Genomic DNA, 19,496 nt, shown 5'->3' on the forward strand with positions numbered 1-19,496 from the left:
ATTCCTGAATCACCATATGGAAGGCTGTCCTCCAAACACCTGGCTTAACTACAATAGGAGCAAGAACTAAATGTTGGAGGCTTACAACATGTCTCCTGAATATGCTCCAACATTTAGATGTGCTGAAACTGACTACCGCAGCTGGCGAGGGAAACTGGGACAGACAGGTCCTAAGGTACCACTTGTAACTTTCCTAAATGAAGAGAAAGACTTGCCCCAACTCAAGCCCTCGGAAAGTATGGATAGTGTTTCTGAGCAGGCCCAGAGGTCACTGAGGGTGCCTAGAGCCAAAGTCCAAGGCCTATATGCCTGTTGAGCCAGTGATCAGTTGTAGGTGAGGAGAAGTGTGTTTGAGAGAAACAGTGTTTGAGTGTGACACTCTAATACCGTCTAGTATAAATCACTGGGAACTGATTCCAACATCATCCAAACAACACATCCTCCAAAACTGAGCAAGTTAAACAACACTTTGGAGTTCTAAGAAAGACCTGCAGTAATTCAGAGAGGAAATTTCTAAGCTGTTAGACACAGTAGTAAAACAGTATCAGTGGAGAATGGCAGCAGAGCCAGGGGACCAACAGCACCTGTCATGATCCGAGCCTGATCAGAGACCTATTAAAGAGACAGGCAGGGGTGAGACTTCAGGATCCACGGCCCTGGGGAAGGACATGAGAGTGGGAAAGCTAAGCAATCCTTTGGTGCTACTTTGCAAAGAGCATTGGCCACCAGGGACTCTGGAGACAGCAGTGTAATTCTACAGGGGTTGAATTGGAATTCTATAGGGGTGGAATTGGAATTCTATAGGGGTTAAATTGGAATTCTACAGGAGTTTTATTGGAATTCTACAGGAGTTGAATTGGAATTCTACAGGAGTTGAATTGGAATTCTATAGCAGGAGTTGAATTGGAATTCTACAGGAGTTGAACTGGAATTCTACAGGAGTTGAATTGGAATTCTACAGGAGTTGAATTGGAATTCTATAGCAGGGGTTGAACTGGAATTCTACAGGAGTTGAACTGGAATTCTACAGGAGTTGAATTGGAATTCTATAGCAGGAGTTGAACCGGAATTCTACAGGAGTTGAACTGGAATTCTACAGGAGTTGAAATGGAATTCTACAGGAGTTGAATTGGAGTTCTACAGCAGGAGTTGAATTGGAATTCTATAGCAGGAGTTGAATTGGAATTCTATAGCAGGAGTTGAACTGGAATTCTACAGGAGTTGAATTGGAATTCTATAGCAGGAGTTGAACTGGAATTCTACAGGAGTTGAACTGGAATTCTACAGGAGTTGAACTGGAATTCTATAGGAGTTGAATTGGAATTCTACAGGAGTTGAACTGGAATTCTACAGGAGTTGAACTGGAATTCTATAGGAGTTGAATTGGAATTCTACAGGAGTTGAACTGGAATTCTATAGGAGTTGAACTGGAATTCTACAGGAGTTGAACTGGAATTCTATAGGAGTTGAACTGGAATTCTACAGGAGTTGAATTGGAATTCTACAGGAGTTGAACTGGAATTCTATAGGAGTTGAATTGGAATTCTACAGGAGTTGAACTGGAATTCTACAGGAGTTGGAAAAGCCTTCTGTGATATTCCCCTGCTGGTGGAAAGTTTTGTAGTTTTCTCCTTTTGGTCCCGCCTGGGTGGGTATGGCCCCCTGAGATAAAAGATCTGGGTGATCCTGCACTGCTTCACCAAATAATCATCTGGATAATGATTTGTGCTCACCGTTTCCAGCTAGCACTGCCGCTTCTGGCATTTCTTCTTTAGTTATGCATGTTAGCAAACGCCCCGTAAGATCTTTAGCTTCTTAGGCCTTTCTCCTCCCTGCCATCAAGAGGCCAGGTCCTCCCTGCCTGATTTGTGCATATCAGGTCCTCACCTGCCTGAACATGCCACATCCCCATCTTCAGCCTGATTCTCATTCCCCTTAACTACAGGAGACAATTCTGAGGCCCAGTGGAAGTGTCTGCCATTGACAGATCACTTTCGGTTTCCAGATCTCATCACTCCGCAGCCTCATATGGCTCTGAACCCTCGCGTTCACCGCGCCCCCACTCTTGCCCCACCCCCACATAGCTTGGAGGGCTTTTCTCCGTGAGCAAGGTCCCAAAGAGACAGCTTCCGGGCAGACCCCAGCTATTGCCAGATGTGCTCTACGATGAACACGCATTGAATGAATAAATGAGTGAATGAATGATAGGAAAAATGTGTTTGGAAGAATGAAAAAAAAATTTGTCCCATATTAAAAATTCCCTGTCATATTCCAAGGAGGACAAATTCTAAGGAGGGACTTTTTTTTCTGAGCAGATGACAGGTGTAGCCATACGACAGGAGCAACCAGAAGACTCAAACTCGCCGACCTAACCTAAGAGATGGGGGTGCTGGAGTTGGAGGCAGGACCCAGCAGGGTGAGGGCCAGTGCGATGGGAGGGGAAGGGCATAGAGGAAATGGACTGACAGGTGTGGGGAGGGCCCACTGGGAGTCTTCATTAAGTGCCACTGTGAGGTTTGCAGCGTGACCTCTTTGTGTGCCTCTCCACAGAATTTTCAATAATGATTCCTTGAAGGTGTTCTGGATTTGCTCTTGGGGGACTGCTGAAGGACTGGGTTCTGCTTCAAGATGAGCATGGGGAAGGGGCAGCAACTGATCTGGGTAACAAATGAGAGACATTAGGGAAACAGGCAGATACCGTGGAAGGCAGAGGAGGAGAAGAGGAAGAAGAAAGAGAAGGGAAGGGGGAAAAAGAAGGAGGAAGAGGGAGGAGGGATGAAAGGGAAGGAAGAAAGGGAGAACTTTTCAATAGGATGTTTTTTTTTTTTTTCCCTTTTTTCAATAGGAATTTGAGCCTCTGTCCGGTGTGCCTGAGGCATCCAATTTAACAATAACTCAACCACATCTCATCTCTTTTAAATATTTTTGGGGCAAGAAAACTTAAGCCCACGTCACCTAAAAAAATAAGCAATCAGATCTGAGGGTCTGAAAATTTGGAAAACATATCTAGAAGGTGATCGGTATGAGATGTGGAGTGGCACGTGTCTTTAATTTTATTTTATCATCCCCTTTGAACTGTGTGTCCTCAGATCTCCCAGTCCCTACAGGAATTTCCTCCAAGTTCCCTGCAAAGAGGATCTAGTCACTTCAGAGGCCTTTCCTCCAACTGGAAATGAGTGATTCAATTCCTCCACACTGATAAGTCATAGGCCTGGCTATTATTCATGAGTTTTATTTCTAAAAAACAGCCTGTGCCTGTGCTTTAGGGCCATGAGCCACCATAAATAAGGAGCATTTCCAATAAACGATCCAAATCCATGTGACAGGCCACAAAATCAGTTTGGTGCCCCAGCCTGGAGCAGCTCTGAGTCACAGTGTGTGCTTGGCCGAGCCTTCTGGGAAAGGGGTCTCAGGAGAGCACCTCCCAGGGAGGGAACAAATGAAGGTCTGAGGCAAGGAGGGATGCCACAGCCTGGAGCTCCACTTTGGCTTCTGGATCCCTTTCACAAGCCAACACAGACAGCCTCACCTACCTGTGACAGAGACTACACGGTTGAAGAAATGGGGCAAGTGGGCAGGTGCAGTGGCTCGTGCCTGTAATCCCAGCACTTTGGGAGGCTGAGGAGGGCAGATCACTTGAGGCCAGGAGTTTGAGACCAGCCTGGCAAAGATGGCAAAGCGCCATCTCTATGAAAAATAAAAAAATTAGCTGGGCGTGGTGGTGCACATCTATAGTCCCAGTTACTTGGGAGGCTGAAGCACAAAAATTGCTTGAACTCAGGATGCAGAGGTTGCAGTGAGCTGAGATCATGCCACCGCACTCCAGCCTGGATGACAGCAAGGCTCTGTTTCAAAAAAAAAAAAAAAGAAAAGAAAAGAAAAGAAGGAAAGAAATGAAGAAATGGAGCAAGTGTTCCCAGAGGCCAGGTGGGATGGGGTGACGTCTGAAGGTCAGGAAGGGCTGTCTGCATCTCAGGCCACTAGGCAGGATTCCTCGTAAGACAGACTTCTGGAGGAGTCTGAATTTGAACCCCATGAAAAAATGGTCCATCCTTGCGCTCTGAACAACTCCAAATAAAGTACCTTTAGATTCCATGGCTATGGGGATACGAAGGAGGGGAATCTAATGGAGAGAGGGTGAGGAGGTAGACAGGCAACCCTCTCTATTATTCATGTGCCCCTAACATAGCACCTCCCCCGGGAGGCACCCCAGGTTGATTAGAGGCCATCTGGAAGTTTTACCTGCTTCCGACCTGCAGAGCAGGATCCCAACAAAGAGGGCAGACTCCACTTCCAGCCAGAAAGGACAATCAGAGGGAATTTCTGTGCAGAGCCATTCCCACCATCAGCCCTTTTCTTTTAAGTGTTAATCCTCTGCTGCATCATGTCATGAAAAAATATGAGTGCAAATGACCCAGCTGTAAACTGCCTTGGAAAACAATTAGTATGAAAGCCCAGCTTCATCCCAGGAGGCCAGCTCAGGACTGAAAGTCCCCAGAGCTCCATCCTAATCATATGGAAACAGCACGGCCAGGAGAGGATGCCAGCTGCAGGCTCTGAGTCTTGGAAAAGCAGCTCCTCCTGACTGGCGTCTTCGACAGCCCAGCTGGCAAATGCATAACGATGGCAGCAAAACAGAACAAGAGGATGCCCAAGCAAAAGTGCTTGCTCTTCCCCTTACCTCTTCCTAAGGCAGGTCACGCCTTTGCAAACAGCAATGTTTGCTGACAGCACAACCATCTGGGCTGCCCTTCATTTGGGAATCGGGGGCAGGTGGAGGGACTATCCGGGTACCTGGTGTGATGCTGTTGCCTTGGTAGTGCCATGGGTAGGGTGGAAATCACCCTAGGAGAAGTCAGCTAGCTGGATGACAAGGCAGCCAGCTCATAGCCTGAGGGAGCTGAGAGCACCTGAACTGGGGATCTGGAGGATGTACCTGAGATACTCCTGCGGCCCCAGAGAGCTTCCTACCACACGGGGCTTATCTCTCAGAGTCAGGGAGGTAACTCTTGCACCTATGCAAAGGAGCATGAGACCTACTGTGCTGGCTAGCAGCCTAGGCCAGGGTGACAGCGCCCCCGGCACATCTCCTTTTAAGAAAAAAAGGGACCTAAACAGGAAGGGAGCCCTGGAGAGAGAGAGAGAGAGAGAGAGAGAGAGAGAGAGAGAGAGAGAGAGAGACAGAGAGACAGAGAGACAGAGAGAGGGGGAGGGGAGACAGAGACAGAGAGAGAGAGACAGAGAGAGAGAGAGAGAGAGACAGAAACATATTCTGTTATGGGCCAATCATGAGAATCCTCCTATATCCAGCACCTACTATGTGCCAAGGACCATACAAGCACTTGACAATTTCCCTGAGATGTTTTTCCCTGTGGCAAGGACAGGAGTGAGGAGACAGCAGGAAGGTGTGCCCTGTCCCTAATCACAGGCACCCCTAACACCCCTGAGTCATCTGGCAAATGCACACACTGGTCTAGAACCTGAGGGAGGAGGCATACAGCCACTCCATCCTCAGCCCACCCCTCATGTCTTCCCAGAGGAAAACAACCCAGAGGAAAGTCTCCTGTCTTTCCCACCATTATCTTTTCTCATTCGACAAGTATCTATTGAGGATGATCATGTGCCAGGCACTGGGCACCAGGTGTGCAGTGGTGGACAATCCAATAAGCTCCCGCCGTGTGGAGCTCCCAGTCTAGAAGGGTGAGGGAGACAATTGCAACCATTTTAGAGAGCGGTGGGTGTTGAAGGAATATGTAGTGATATGAGAAGCAGAAGGAAAGGGCAATGGGAAGACTGTTTTGGTCAGAGTGGTCAGGAAAGGCCTCTGAGGAGGTGACCTCTAAGCTGAGACCTGCAGGGTATGGAGAAGTCAGCCCCAGGAGCTGGGGAGAACTCCAGGGGGAGGCATCAGCCTGGGCAAAGTCCTCATGGAGAACCCCAAGGCTGTGCAAGGAATTGGCCGGTCCACACAACTGGAGCATCCTGAGCCTGGTGGAAGTACTGGGAGGGGAAATTGGAGAGGAAGGCTGGAGAGTCAATGTGGGGCTCTGTGAGCCACAGGAAGTACAATGGGAAGCTGTTGTAGGTTTCTGAACAGGGGAAGGATGTGACGAAATTAAATTTTTAAAAAATCACAGAAAGTGAACTGTGGCGGGGGGGAGGGGGGGGAGTGTGGCGGGGAGACAGAAGTGGAAGCAGAGAGACAAATTGTGAGTGTGTCGTTGTCCAGGCACAAACCAGTCAATGTGAGGATGAAACTTGTGAAAAGTGGTCAGATCTGGAATATGTTTGAAGGTAGAATGAACAATACTTACCAGCAGAATGGATCCTAGGGGTGAGAGAGAGCGAGCTCCAAGGAGTGAGAGTGCCAGGGAGAGACAGAAAGATACAACCAGGATGGCACTTGGACTTGGAAGTGAGCATTTGGGTGACTGGTGGTGCCATCTCCTGAGATGGGAAGAATCAGTGAAAGGCACCAGATTTGGAGGAAAAATTATGTGTTCAGAGTTGGACACATTAAATTCTTGGCTCCTATGCTTCTCCTTGGCCCCTGTGATACTGTCCCCCAAAACCCAAAACCCCCAAACCCCGACTCATGACCCAAGGCCATTAGAACACTGTATGAACTGAGAATCATCCTTTGAAGTACCCAGCCAGCTTGGAGGAGTCAGCACCTCAAGCAAGTCTAAGCCTCAATGTCAAGGTTGGACTGGGTGATTTCCCAGGTCCTTCCTGCTTCTGGTCTTCTGTGCTCTACAATATGATTCATGAGGCTTTGACGGAAGAATAGAGGGGGACCCTGGGCTGGAAGTCAGAAGACCTTTCTGTCCTAGAGTTCCCAGATAAGGGAATTTATCTTTCTGAGCCTCAGTGTCCTGATTCATAAAATGGTACTTTCCTTCAACATTTGTTGGGAAATGCAGCATGGAAAGCACCAAGCATGGTGTAAGGGCTCAAAGATTTGCTCTTATGATGATGGCACAGCAAGGCGCTCCATCAGATATTTGCACATTTGTTTCTACTTCTTTAGTAAAAGAGATGCTAGCAAATTAGCTAAAAATCCCCTACAGAGCCCTCTTAGAAGGTTGGGGGGCACATTTTGGCATCACTTGGGGTGGTGAGGTCCCTAGGAATCACCGAGGGCCAGGGAGGCGAAATAGGCAATCGTAGGATCTGTGGCATTTTGAAGAATGAAGGTGGCAAGCTGCGTGTTCCCAGGGTGGGTTCCCAGGGAGAGCAGGGGCCCTTGCTATGGGTCTGGGTGTCAGGTGGCATCCTGGAGATGAGGGTGGAGGTAACATATGTGTCCTAGAAACAAGAAACCCTGACAGCTGCAGCCCCTAGACTGAGCCCGCCCTAAAGGAGAAGAGTGTCCTTCCTGGAAGGGCCCATGCTGTCCAGGCCTGGAGTAAGGAGGGGCCGCCTCAGCAGCAGTCCAGCCTCTCCCATCAGAGGGGTGTGGCCAGTGGCCATCAGAGGGGTGTGGCCAGCAGCAATGTTCTGTAGCAGTGAGACCCAAGGAGCGAAGGGCAGGTTCTACCCAGGAATCTCTCTGTTTAACTTTGGATGCTGGCCTGACCCCTCTACCACTCAGGATTGCAGCAGGAAACAATTCCCCTTCGATGGTTCAAAGGAAGCGACTCTAATGAAGCCCTTACTCACAGCAGTGAAGAGACGAGGAGAAGAAATGGCTTGGCTGATGCCTAGGAAGAACCAAGAGGGAGAATTCATCCTGCAAGAGTTGCAGTTATGAAGAGATGCATTTTCTCCAGAGATGTGGGAGGATCAGGGAGAGGCAGAGGAAAATACTCCAGTTCCCTAGTGAGGTGGAGAGGGGATCCGGGGAGAAAAGGTGCAAACAGAGGAGGAGGACCACGGCCCTTCCTTCTCTTCTGGATGCTTTAGTCCCTGGGCTCCCAGAAAATCCAAAGAGAGGGAGAGGAAGAGGAAGATATTGTACTTCTTGCTAACAGAAGAGATGAGTGCTCCAAGGACTTAGTAGGGAAACGAGAGACGTGTTCATGGTCACAGGTCATGTTTGGGAAGGAATTATTACCAGTTATACTAAGTGTTCTAAACAGTGGGATTAATGACTGTAGTCTTACATAACTGGTAAGGGTGCTCCACATACTTGGGCTATAACCGTACTCACATCGTTTTATTAGTAGTCACAGCCTCCTGCCATCCTCTCTCTTTCCCAGGCAACATTTAGAATAATTTAAGCCAACATCATGGAGGGGCCCCCCGACAAGCATAGAATCCCCCTGGTCACACCCTGGGAGGTTCTTTCTCCCCCACAGGCTGAGGCCACCCAGAGAGCCAGGAGCCCCAGAGAACCAGGATCCCGGTGCAAAGCAGGAAGAGAATACAAGCCAGCAGACCCAACTTTCAGGCCAGATTGCAAATGACCAGCACTGTGGTGTCCCCCCCAGAAAGGTATAGGCCCCATTCCCCTCTCCAGCCCACGCCGGCCAGGCCCACCCATGTCCTCTGCTGGACTCTGTCCCTGATCAGGCTCCACTGCAGAGAGCAGACCCCCCATCTCAGAGCACTGCATCCAATAAAGCCAACACTTTCACCCCATGCTCCAAAAACAAACACTATCCACATTTAGAAAATTAGATTCATATATACCCCAAATATGCTTCTTTAAAGAATGTTTGGTGGCCCGGCAGTCATTCGTATCTGTGATACCAACTTTTCCCCCGTCCTGTTCCTTTCCTCCTGCTCTTCTCTCCTCAGTAAGAATATATTGCCTTTTGCTAGAGTAGCTTAGAACTGGAAGAAAAGTTTAGACTCAAAACTTCCCGGGAGGGGCCAGGCACGCTGGCGCATACCAGTAGTCCTGGCATTTTGGGAGACTGAGGCAGGAGAATCACTTGAGCCCAGGAGTTCAAGACCAGCCTGGGAAACAAAATGAGATCCCCTTCTCTACAAAAAGTTAAAAAAAAAATTTAGCCAGATGCCATGGCACACACCAGGAGTCCCAGCTACTCAGGAGGCTGAGGTGGGAGATCCCTTGAGCCCAGGAGTTCAAGGCTGTTGTGAGCTATGATCATGCCACTGCACCCCAGTCTGGACAACAGAGCGAGATCCTGTCTATTTTTGAAAAAAGAGAGAGAGATTTCTGGTGGCCTTGCACATTTTTAAAAAATTTCTTTCTTGTTTAAAACTTATAAGCACGCAGGATCCCAAAGCCTGGGGAGCTCCGCTCTCCCTGTGCACGTGAGACAGACGGCTGCACTCACAGCTTGCCTCCCTGCCGTCTTCCTCGCCTGGGGCATCTGACCCACGTGGTTGTCCCCATCCCCAGAAACACTCTACCTCTTGTCATTCACATATGTGAGTGCACTGCATTTTAAATCTTCTGGAGCCTTTGTGGTGTTTCCTTTTGCTCTCCCAATAAATTTAAACTTTTCTGGGGAACAAGGACAGCTACATATTAAAAGGCAGTAGAGTGTCACGGTTTTAGCAAGGACAATGAGGCCAGACTCACCACTTATCAGTGCCATGACCTTGGGCCTGTCATTTTCTGCTCTGTGTCTTCAGTCTTCCTGTCTCTAAATGGGAGTGTTAAGATTACCTACCTGACTGGGTCTGTTTGAAGGATTAAACATACAGATATATGGAAAGTGCTTAGAACAATGTTTGGTTCGGGGTAAGCAGTGTGTGTGTGTGTGTGTGTATGTGTGTGTGTGTGTGGGCAAGTGTGTATGTGTGTGACAGACATATAGGGTAAGCAGGGTGTGCATCAACACACACACATGCACACTACTAACTGTATGCTTTGGTCAAGTTTCTAAACCTCTTCAGCCTTCTCATAAGTAAAATGAAAGAAATGACTCATTCCCAGTGTTACTGTCATAATGTGGGGCAAAGTACGCAAACCAGTGTTGGCATGAGGTGGGCACTCAATGGAACTCAGGGCCTTTCCCCATCCCTCCTTTCACTCCCGTCCCTGGCCCCACTTCAGGAGCATCTGGGGCAGTGACAGTCAGGAGTGGGCTATCAGCAATGTCCAAGCAGCTCCCAAGCACGGCCATTTTCATAAAAACCTTGACTTGACTAATACTCTTTTTTTCAAGCACCTACAATGAGCCCAACCCTGGGACTCGGAAAGACTGGATGGCAAGGGAGGGATGAAGTGCACCAGCCAGCACTCTGCACAGAGTTTCAAAAGAAAAGACAAGGAGGAAAGGCAGTCAGAAAGCCAAAAGCATTTTGAGTATTCAGTCCAGAAGCCTGCCATTAGACGTGCCTCCTCCATCCTGCCTCCTATTGGAAGAATTCTCCAAAGCTAGAGTACAGACAGGCCCCCTGTCCAGGCCAACCCTGACCACTGCCTACATTGTTACGCTAAGATCCTATAGTTTTCCTTCTCCCAGATTTGTATGGCTCAAAGGCACAATACACCCCTGCATCCTGACCCGAGGAGGAAGCACACCTTGCACCAGTCAGCTCCATTGCCTTCTTGCTTCCCACCCTATCCTCCCAACATGCTGCAGCCTGTCCTCTTTGCTGTATGTCCAGAGGCCCAGTGACCTGCCCAGATTTTGCCTGCTTCCTCCCCCAGGACCTGAACCTTTTCTCTACAGCCACCACCTGTATCCCCTCCTGGAGTGAACGGATCACTGGGGACTAAGAGACCTTGTCCCACCCGTCCACTGGAATCCTACCCCCGCAGCACTCAAAATCCAATACTGATGCTTGCTAAAGCTGGCCACACACTCTGTACACTGTGCCTTGGCCAGCCGGGCTCCCTCTCAGACACAGTTCCAAAGCTTCATGCATTTCCCCAGAAAGCCCCCTTCCCACCACCCTGGGGTTCAGCTGAGTCCTGCTTCACCAGTGCTGTGTTGCCTCCAGATTCCAGCATGCCTTGCATCTAAGCTCCTGACTAGTGTTATGGCAGCCAGGGGGACAATCACTGTGTTTATCTGCCACTGCTGCTAGTGGTAGATATCATTCTCAAGGAAATTAACAAATCTTGCCTTCTGTGATATATATTTGTAGCAAGAATGGACCTCAGATAGGCCTGACACCTCAGCCTCTTGAAGGATGCTCCCAGGAAACTGGTCTTCCATTACTCAGCCCTGTGGGAAACACTTGGGTACTTATTGGGGTTACTGACACCAGCTGTTTGCACCTGGTGAGCAAAGCGCATACTTACAGCCTCCTCAACTATCAACACATCTGGGGCAGGAAGCCAAGCGGGTGTTAAACCCAGCGTGAGAATGGCAAAGGAAGTCTTAAGCCCGGCAGACTTCTCATTCCATTAGGTGGCATTATCCATAGCTTTATGTCCGCGTGGAGCCTGAGGGAACCCTGTAACCGTATCTCTGCCTGTGGGGATACTGCTGGGACCTACTCTGTGGGACCGTCTCTGTTAGTGTGGGTATTCTTTGCCTTTAAGGAAACTTTAAGTCTCCCGATACCCATGGTGCCTCTCTCAGTCACTATCCCATTGTGTCAACTTTGCACTGGCCTTATTCATCTCAATAAGATCATACATCCTTCTGTAGGAAGACAGGTGAAATAAGGAATACATAAATGTTCACTTCAGCCTCTACTGTGGCTTAAAAGATACCTAGCCTCTGGGCATTCCTTGAAAAACGTCTTTTTGCATGCATGAATGAAGAGAGAGACGTAGTTCACCAATGACTGCAATGACAAAAATGTGCTAAGATCTGCCATGGGCCAGGCACTGTGCAGGAAATAAAAATAAATGAAAGACAGGGTCACTGTTCTCAAGAGCCTTGCAGCCTGGTTGGGAGCAAGTAGCAGAGACCTTTCCTGCTTACAGAATGGCCATGTCCTTTCACACGTTTTCCAAGTTCTTCATAATTAGGCTGATTCTAGCCAGTGAGCTGTGAGCAAACGGGATGAACAATGATGCTTGGAGGCTGAAGCATTTAACAGCCCCAGTCAATGCTCCAGCTGTCTTTTCTTGACATGGTGTCCACGGCAGCCGCCATCAGTCTAGGTCTGCCTGATTGCACTATATATGTGGGCTGAGCAAGAACACAGATGACTTTACAGATGCAACCAAGATTTCAAGATGAATTTATTACCCCAGCAGAGCCTAGTCTATTCTAACACTGGGAAGACACATATATGTGAAATGTGATAAGATCAGATAGCACCTGATCAGCATCCAATGAGTAGTGTGGATAAGACGCTCCAAGCTTAGCCTTGACCTGCAGGCTTTGCCTTTACTGTTTCATCTTCCTAAGAGTTGTCCTTCCACATCCTTTTGTGGGTGGCTCCCTCCTGCCATCCAGGTCTCAGCTATAAAGTTACCACCTTGAAACACCTTTCCTGACCAACTCCTCCAGAGTGCACAGCCCCAGACCACTGTCTGTCTCATCAGACCTTCCTCACATTCTGTGGAATGGCCCTGCTCGCTGTCCATCTTTCCCTTGCCACAGTGAAAGCAAAATGAGAGCAGGGACCTTGTCGCTTGTCATTGCTGTGTTTTCAGAACTGTGCCTGGCACAGAGCAAGCACTCCATCAACAGCTGATGGATGAACCCAGAAACAGAGGGTGTGTGCCAGGGGAGTCTGGAAGGGGGAGGATGACCACTGACGGCTGAGAGGCCAGAAGAGGATTTACAAAGGAGGAGCCCTCAAGAAGCCCTTTCAAGGGGGGTCACTGAGGTCATTTTGGCAGTCACAGCAGCATGAGCAAGGCTGGGCTGGGGCCACACGGGGAGGCTAGGGTGACCGCGAGCTGAGTGGGTCAGCTGGGGTGGAGGACCACAGTGGGAAGAAAGTAGCTGAGAGCTTGAAATGCTAACTAGAGCTGCTCTAGGGCCAAAGGAAGCTGTCTGAGGGTGCTGACTGGGAGCAATGTCCCCAAACCCACTGTTCAGGAAAGGTTGGCTGGATGGGGATTTCCAAGCTAGAAGCCCATTGAAAGAGGCTGAGGACAACGGCATAGGCGTTAGGCTGTGAAAACCGTCCAGACACATGATGACCAGAGGACAGGAGGAATATGACGAAGGAAGGATCAGCAAACCTTTGTCCGAAAAAGTTCCCCAATACCCACTGCCACACAGTTGGGGGGTGGGAGGAGAAGGAGCCAGGTCTAGAGTTCAAAGCTTCTTTCTACTGGATTCTCAAATTCAGCGGTCCCTCTCTGAGCCCTCTGGGGTACCCAGTCTAAGGTAGACAAGAGCAATGCCCCAGAACAAGGCTCACTGGGGTTCCTGATGGAGACCCAACACACCACTTCAGTACAGATGGTGAGAAACTGACATCAAAGTCACACAAAAGAGATTCACATTTTAGAGGTGGAATCTGAGTCTGAACCTTAGTAAAGTGAGGGTATAATACTTCCCTTCCTGGCCATGCAGTTTTTGTGAAGATGAAATGGAGTTACAAATTTTATTTTAAGTTTAAAAATACTTTATGAGTATCACTCTCAGAGAGAACAAAATGTACTTGTTAGGATTTTATCTCCTTTCCAGGGCACAGACTTTCTTATGGAGTCCTGGACATCGATTTAACAGCCCAGGGTAGCTGCTTTGGTCTGGGCAAGGAGGGTGTGTCGGTAGAAACAGTGAACATAGCTTCATGATGTGAAAGCTGTATTACAGCCCATTTTATTTGTGGCTTTAAACAGAAGAGTTAAGGCCCCGCCTCGCACATGGGAAGTACTCACTAAATACTTATTAATGAGTTTTCTATTGTTGCCCACTCAATTTCTCTTTCATCTTTATCACTATCTAGAGCAATGCAAGAAAAGAGAGATAATGTAACACAAATGAACAGCAAGAAGGTCGACATCACCACTGACTTCCGATCCCTCTTTTTCCTACTTCCTGCCCATACACTCAGCAATGTCCTTTCAATTGGCTCTCCTACCTCTCCCTATTCTGTCACATCCTATTTCCCTGCTAAGTAATTTTGCAGACAGCTCCCGTCATGCCACGCTCTTAAAAAAAATCCTCAGTGGTGCTAGATCAGGACCACATGGAGTGAGTAGGGGACATTTATTTCTACTCCTGATGTTTCCTCCATGTGGTGGGAATGTGATTAGTTGTAATGTCTCAGCTTGTCTTCCCCCAGCTCAACCATCTCTCCTCTTGGGTGAGAGAAGGAGGAGTAGCTTATCTTATTGTTGAGTCTGGAAGAGGATGCTGGCATTCCTTGCCTAGCCTCTTTTTCTGCCCCTACTTAGAGGGGAGCTAAGGGCCTGCAGGAAGCAGGTGTTCTTCTATGTCCCTCCAAGTTCTAAGTTCACAGGGCTGGCCCATCCACCGCTGCCTGCCATGGAGAGAGAATGTCTTTTTGGCTCTTCTCCTAAGCTACTGCCTCCCATGTAGCCTTTCTCAGTTTTACGGCTGATATTTTGGCTTTGTCTACTCTTGCCTTGATCTAATTTCTCAGCTGGTCCAGTCATCAGGCCAGGAAGATGGTACTGTTTATTGCTGAATGTTCCTGGGAACTCCAGCAAACACTTTTCCATTATCTATGAAAAAAATCGGAGTCCTCAGCCTGGCATTTTAGATTTCCCATCAAAAAGCAAAACAAAACAAGAAAACACGAGCTGGTTAACTCCGTTGGCCCAGTTTCCCACTCCATCATGCCCTGGATGTGCCCTGGACCTAGAGCCCCGGCACTGGGCTCCCCTGGCGTCCTGTGCATGCTTCATGCTTTCTTTCTCCCAGACGCTGAGCTCAGCTCCTCCTCCGCTGGTGTTCAGCTCGACCAAGACTCTCCCAATCACCCAAGTGGCTCATTTGCCACTTTCCTGCATGCCTTTCCTGACCCCCTGATCACTCCCTTCAGTGCCGTATTTCTCACTTGGTTTCCTTTGCCAGGAATCTCCCTCTCCTCCTGCCCATCCTCTCCTCCCTATATGCGTGCCTATCTGTCTCTCACTTATCTCTGAGCTCTACAGTTAAATGCCTCTCCCTCCAAAGCCTCCTGAGTCCCCAGGAGTGTTGGATGTTCTTCCAAAGTGCTTCCATAGAATCCTGTCTATCATTAAATATGCTGAATTAAAATTCTCTGCTTATTTTTCTCCAGAAGCTTATGAAGACACACAGATAACACTCATAAATATGCACATTCCTGGAAACAGCAGAGCTGCCCCTGAGGATGCTAAGCTGCCGATAGCAATACAGAAGCCAAAGCAAAGTGCTCACCATGGGTGGTGTTTCAGTAGAGGCCAAGCAGGGGAAAGGCACAGACAGAGCAACTTTCTGGAATTCTCCAGTCATCAGGAGAAGGCTCCTGAGGAGGTGGCTATCCTATCAAGGGTCCGTGAATTAAAGACATCATACATACCATCAATGCAACCTCCCTATGAGGTTAACAAGAAGTTGGGAAACCTCGTCCCTAGTGTCAGAGAGGGAAATCCCTACATTCAGAGAGGGAAGGGATGAATCCAGGCCACCCAGAATACATACAATGGGACAGGGTCTCGACTGTCAGCCTCCCCCATCCAATAAGCACAAATGCCAAATGCCAAAACGTGGTGCTTGGGCAACAGCGGCTTACAGCTCAAATGACACATCTGAATATTGAGGCCATTGCATTTTTCTCACTGGTTTGAAGCTTGGGAAGTCTGATATGCCTCTTTGAAGTCTACTCAGTGCCCGGGGAATGTGTGGATTTTCTGGGGCCTCTGACAATACGGGGATAGATAAGACCAATAAGACCCTCTTGGGCTCAAGTATCAAGAGGCTTATCCTCAACTTTATAGATGCTGCTGGGAAAATGAGAGCTAAAGCTCTGTACTTTTTAACAGGAAGTCTGCCTTGCTTCTAGGTTAGGCTAAAAAGAACAGACCCTGTGGTTTATCCTTAGGGGATAGTGAGTGTCCTGTCACATGAGGCAATCAACACAGGCCAGAGGACTTGATCAAGAATGTTACAGGAAGGATTCCCGCCTTTAGAGAAAGCCCTTTGGCAGCCCTGCAAATACACATACATTGCACTTCCCCATTCCTCTAATTCACTGTACAAAGCATCCTGTCCCTGTCCCTTTTTTTTTTTTTTTTTTTTTGGTTCATTATCACCAAAAGCCTTGCACACATTGACTTAAAGAGGGCCTAGGACAGCCAGAAGATTCGGTGACACAGTACCAATTTTGGTGAGCCACTTGGCCACAGCACCATAGATCTCGTCCAGGATGAGGATGACCACGAGGTTGATGATGACTGCTGTTGCTGTCACTGTCACCCGGACATTGGAGCGTGTAGCCTTATTGAGAGACAGAGCGGCTGCTGTTGTTATTCGATACACAATCACCCCAAAGACGATTGAGAACGTCAGGGCAATCTGTTTGGGGGAAAACAGAGAAAAATGCACATCAGCAGGCAATTCTTGAGCATCTACTATTTGCTCTGCCAACAGGACCATTTGCTATTATCAGATATTATTAATCTGGAGTCTTTTGGTGGGTAACAAGGGAATCTTTTGGTGGGTAACAAGGGATTCTAGATATTATGAGTCTGGAATATTTGACTGGGTAACAAACTTTTAGGCAGAGTTCTGAGGGGAAGTGCATTTTCCAGGGGAGGATGTCTTAATTTTTATCAGAATTGAAATGATTTATCACACACACACACAATAAGGATGAACACGCTGGACCCTGTGGAGTGTTCAACATACATGATGCAATTTCTTTCGTGAGGGAGCTTTTGATCTTCTATGGAAATAACATGAACTCCTTTTAAACAAACCGTAGTAAATAATGTCCAAGAATGTATTAAGTGCTAAATGAAGAGTATTATTGCTGAAGGAACTCCAAGTACATGGGAGCAAGTAAATTTGGGTGGCCAGGGAATAGTCTGTGGAGACAGTGGGATTTAAAATGGAGTTTTCGGCCGGGCGCGGTGGCTCAAGCCTGTAATCCCAGCACTTTGGGAGGCCGAGACGGGCGGATCACGAGGTCAGGAGATCGAGACCATCCTGGCTAATATGGTGAAACCCCGTCTCTACTAAAAATACAAAAAACTAGCCGGGCGAGGTGGCGGGCGCCTGTAGTCCCAGCTACTCGGGAGGCTGAGGCAGGAGAATGGCGTAAACCCGGGAGGCGGAGCTTGCAGTGAGCTGAGATCCGGCCACTGCACTCTAGCCTGGGCGACAAAGCGAGACTCCGTCTCAAAAAAAAAAATAAATAAATAAAATAAATAAATAAATAAATAAAATGGAGTTTTCATGAGAAGAAATAGAAAGCCACTGAAGGTACCTGAGCTGAGAAGGGATGAGTTACAGCTTGATAAGTAGAGGCAAGAAGGCTGCTCAAAGGAGAAAAGAGGGAATACATCAAGAGTGAGATTTTAGGAATCTCAGTCCTCAGGATGACCAAAATATCACTGTAAGATTTCTCTACTAGGTGACTTGAAATGGAGGACTCAGATTCCTCATTTGGTACAGAAGTGTCCAGCTGCTGTGCTCCAAAAGGAGGGTTATAGCCACGTGACCTCTAAGGGTCTCCTCATTTCCTCTCTCTAGAACCTAAGAATAATAAGGCACTCTCTTAGACCTAGATCTGCCCAACAGTCCCTCTTCCTTCTTCTGTGCCCATGTCCCCTCCTGTCCCCATCACAACCAAGGAAGGATCATTTCCAGGAAGAATAAGGATGCTATGAGAAGAAAGTGCCCTGAGTAAGCCTCTTAGAGGGGACAGAAGAGAGAGAGACAACTGCTAGGTGCATGCCCCGCTCAGAGCAAATTCTAACCTGCTTCAGTCAAGACTTCTTCAAGAAAGAAGCCTTCCTTCTTAGGATTCTTTCTGTAAAGGAAACTGTTCAGGTCCTATTTCCTCTGCAGGACAGAGAATGGGCACTGGCTATGAAGAACTAAATAGAAAACGTGGGGAGAGAACACGGCAGGTAGTAGGCTCCCCAGAAAAAATAAGCTGTGCTGGACCCCACACACACACACACACACACACACACACACACACACACACACACGGAGCGGGGCAGGAAGGAGGGGGTGAGAGGAGGGGAGGAGAGGCACAGGAGGAAAGGGGAGGGGAGGTGGGGGCCTCTGGCTTGGGCAGTGCTTTGCAAGCAGTGTGAATGACACTCCAGTGGCTTGCCAATGGGTAGCAGATGTGTCCAGGTATGGATGTTTCCAGACCTCTGGTGGGTACCTGGGGTGTGCTGGTGGCAGACTCAGCTCTTTATCCTGGTGGGCTTCAAAAACTACCAGTAATTGCCCTATGGGCCGTGTTGTGAAAAAGAAGCCCTTGGTAAGGAAGGCAGAAAGGTGGTGTTCTCTGGGCACAGGAAGGCTGTGTGTGTTTGGGTGTGTGTGGGTGTGGGGAGAGGAGAGGTTGGATGGGAAAAACACTCTGTGTGAGGCCCCTCTTCTGCTGCAGGGTGGGGGTGGGGAGCGGCAGAAACACCAGCCTCCAGGACTAAGTAGGGACTACTACCGTGTAACTGGGAAAACCTGGACATGACATCACCCCTCTCCAACAATGTAGACATGTTCACTTTCCATTCCTCTGGGATTGTCACTGCCAGACAGTAAGGGCCTAGAAAATGTGGTGTGAGATTCTTTTCCCCAAAAATCACTTTCGCAGTGAAGACCAGTGATTAAAGTATTGATGAGGCTGGAGAGGTGAGGGTATCGAGGAGTGAGTGAATGTGTGTGTGCGTATTTGGGGGTTGGGATTGGGAGATAGACTAGGGGAAAAAAACAATGGCAGAAACATCCTTTGTTTAGGGTCTTATGGGAGGGACATGGAGGAAGGTGTGGGGAGAAGATCAGCTTCTGTTATTCTCTAAGAGGCCCAGCTGCTAAACTAGAGAAGGAACACTCTTTGCTACTCAAAATACTGTCCAAGGATCAGCTGCATCAGCTGGAAGCTTGATTGAAATGCAGAATCTCAAGCACAACCCCAGACCTACTAACCTGGAACCTGCATTTTAACACAACTCTTTTTCACATTCAAGGAGCACTGTCCTACTTACCTAGGAAAGCCTTCTTTCCCACCCTCCCTTCCTCCCTAGCCCCACTCCCGGCACACCTCACTCAGCTCTCTGATTCCTTGCAGGTTTACCTTCTCTGGTCTTGATTTCCTATCCCACTATAGAAATCAAGCTCTGAGCCTCTCGTTTGGTGTTTCCCAGAGCATTCCAAGATTCACAGAGCTTTCAAGTTGCAGGAACTTGCAGAGCACCAACCCAGCCACGTGACCATTTTGCAGCTGAAGAAACAGGCATGGAAAAGTGAAGCGATTTGCTGAAGTCCACAAGGTGTGGACTACAACCCTACTGTTCTGGATCATGGCAGAAATTTTAAAATCTTAGCATTTAGGAATCATCTATGTACAGTCTTTAGTCTCATACATAAGGAAACTGAAGCCCAAGAGGCAACAATGTGATTGATCCAAGGTCTGGAGGGTATATGGTAGAGCTGAGATGTTAATGGTGATAACATCATCAATACCAGCTGAACTGCTTGTGCCTTCTAGATGTCTTTATTCGATGCATATATTCACTAGCACTGATTCTTTTAACTACCATG

General features: G+C 48.2%; 1 protein-coding gene across 4 annotated transcripts in view; it reads right to left on the bottom strand.

The window, feature by feature from the left end:
• The window catches only part of ANO2 (anoctamin 2), a 383,296-nt gene that overhangs the window by 57,951 nt on the left and 305,849 nt on the right, over positions 1-19,496 (bottom strand). For all 4 annotated transcript variants that reach the window (XM_045364578.2, XM_074006133.1, XM_074006134.1 and 1 more), the window contains one exon: positions 16,094-16,289. In XM_045364578.2, the coding sequence (XP_045220513.2) occupies positions 16,094-16,289 (196 nt within the window). The remainder of the gene's footprint in view (positions 1-16,093; positions 16,290-19,496) is intronic.

This window comes from Macaca fascicularis, chromosome 11, assembly GCF_037993035.2.
Source record: "Macaca fascicularis isolate 582-1 chromosome 11, T2T-MFA8v1.1".
NCBI classification, from domain to species: Eukaryota; Metazoa; Chordata; class Mammalia; order Primates; family Cercopithecidae; genus Macaca; species Macaca fascicularis.